This window comes from Apis dorsata, unplaced genomic scaffold (genome assembly GCF_000469605.1).
Source record: "Apis dorsata unplaced genomic scaffold, Apis dorsata 1.3 scaffold_575, whole genome shotgun sequence".
NCBI classification, from domain to species: Eukaryota; Metazoa; Arthropoda; class Insecta; order Hymenoptera; family Apidae; genus Apis; species Apis dorsata.
Genome location: NW_006263785.1, coordinates 328,856 through 330,208, shown reverse-complemented (window position 1 = coordinate 330,208; position 1,353 = coordinate 328,856). Strand labels below are relative to the sequence as shown.

Below are 1,353 nucleotides of genomic sequence, written 5' to 3'. Positions count from 1 at the left end.
TATATATATATATATATATATTTATCATCATAATTCAGTAATTAACAAATTTAAACATTAATATTGAGTCTGTCAACTATTTCGAAACGAAATAGAACTCGTTTTAAACAGAATATCGTTTTTATGTTTAGATTTCTGCGAAACCCAACAGAGTTGAAGAACATAAAGAACATATCTCAGCTGCGTCAGCAAATGCGGATAAAGTCAGAGCCGGAAGAAGAAGGCGGAAGTGGCGTCGAGCCGGAAATCGATATGCCAACAGACCTCTCGATGTCTAGTATGAGTCAGCCATCCAGCGAGCAACAACAACAGCAACAACCTCTATCTCTTCTCGATCCACCTGTAAAATATAGAAGTCATGCGTACAATCTCGTAAAAACCAATCAAGAATCGGAAGAGCAAAAGTGACGTGAAACGTAGCACTAATGTGACTGTCCGTTTTAAATGCTGACAAGATTAACATATTTTATGTTATGCACATACTCGTTATTTGATTCGAAATAGTCAGTTTCGAAATAATGCGAAGAGATTTACTTTTAACTATATGTCAAGTATATTGACAAAATTGTTGACAGAATGTTCGTTTTCGGAATAATACATTTCTAGAGATATTTTTTGCCGTTTAAGAATCACTTAAGGTCATCAGCGCCATTGTTCAAATAATAAAGCTTGCGAGAAAGTTGTTAGGTTATAAATTAGTAACTATTGTATCATCAACGTATCTCCGGAATTAATATATGATAAAAGACTGACAAATAAAATATTGTGCGAGTTATGTATCAAAATATATAAGCTACGAGGAGAATAATTTTGAAAGCAACATTGTGTAATGTCAATGATAAGTTGACTTGCCTTGAATCTAACTATTAGTACTACACTAATTATTAAAACTAATTATTAATACTACATCATAATGCTTACCTGGTTCATGGTTTATTTGTCAACTTTATTTCGATATTCGACCGCAACTTCGAAAACGTCCATCGATTTTGAATCGGCTCGAAGATCGAGCAATCAACAAGCGGTTCATCGATTTCCATGTGTTTCAAATAGATAATTGGCTGTTCAGAATCTTATTAAAGAGTGTCAGGAGCCAATTGTGCTACAATTGTGGAGGACGCTTCGATGAAGCTGAACTTTCGCGGATATTCCGCCATTTGTTTTCCATCCTTCGTGTTAACACACGTACGCGAGTGTGAAACGTTTCTCGCTTCTACAACGAACTACTTTAGAAATGCTTATAGAGCATTATCGACGAACGTACAAAACGGTGTTCGGGAAACGATCGAGATATTTTATTCCAAAGTTATTCTGTGATGTAAACTTTAGCTTGAAAGTAAATTTCTCGGAGTA

At 35.0% G+C, this 1,353-nt stretch overlaps 1 protein-coding gene across 3 annotated transcripts in view; it reads left to right on the top strand.

The window, feature by feature from the left end:
- Positions 1–756, top strand: part of LOC102679073 (ets DNA-binding protein pokkuri) — a 44,586-nt gene extending 43,830 nt beyond the window's left edge. For all 3 annotated transcript variants that reach the window (XM_006620998.2, XM_006620996.2, XM_031513066.1), the window contains one exon: positions 132–756. In XM_006620998.2, the coding sequence (XP_006621061.1) occupies positions 132–408 (277 nt within the window). In that variant the 3' untranslated portion in view covers positions 409–756. The remainder of the gene's footprint in view (positions 1–131) is intronic.
- Positions 757–1,353: the final 597 nt, after the last annotated feature.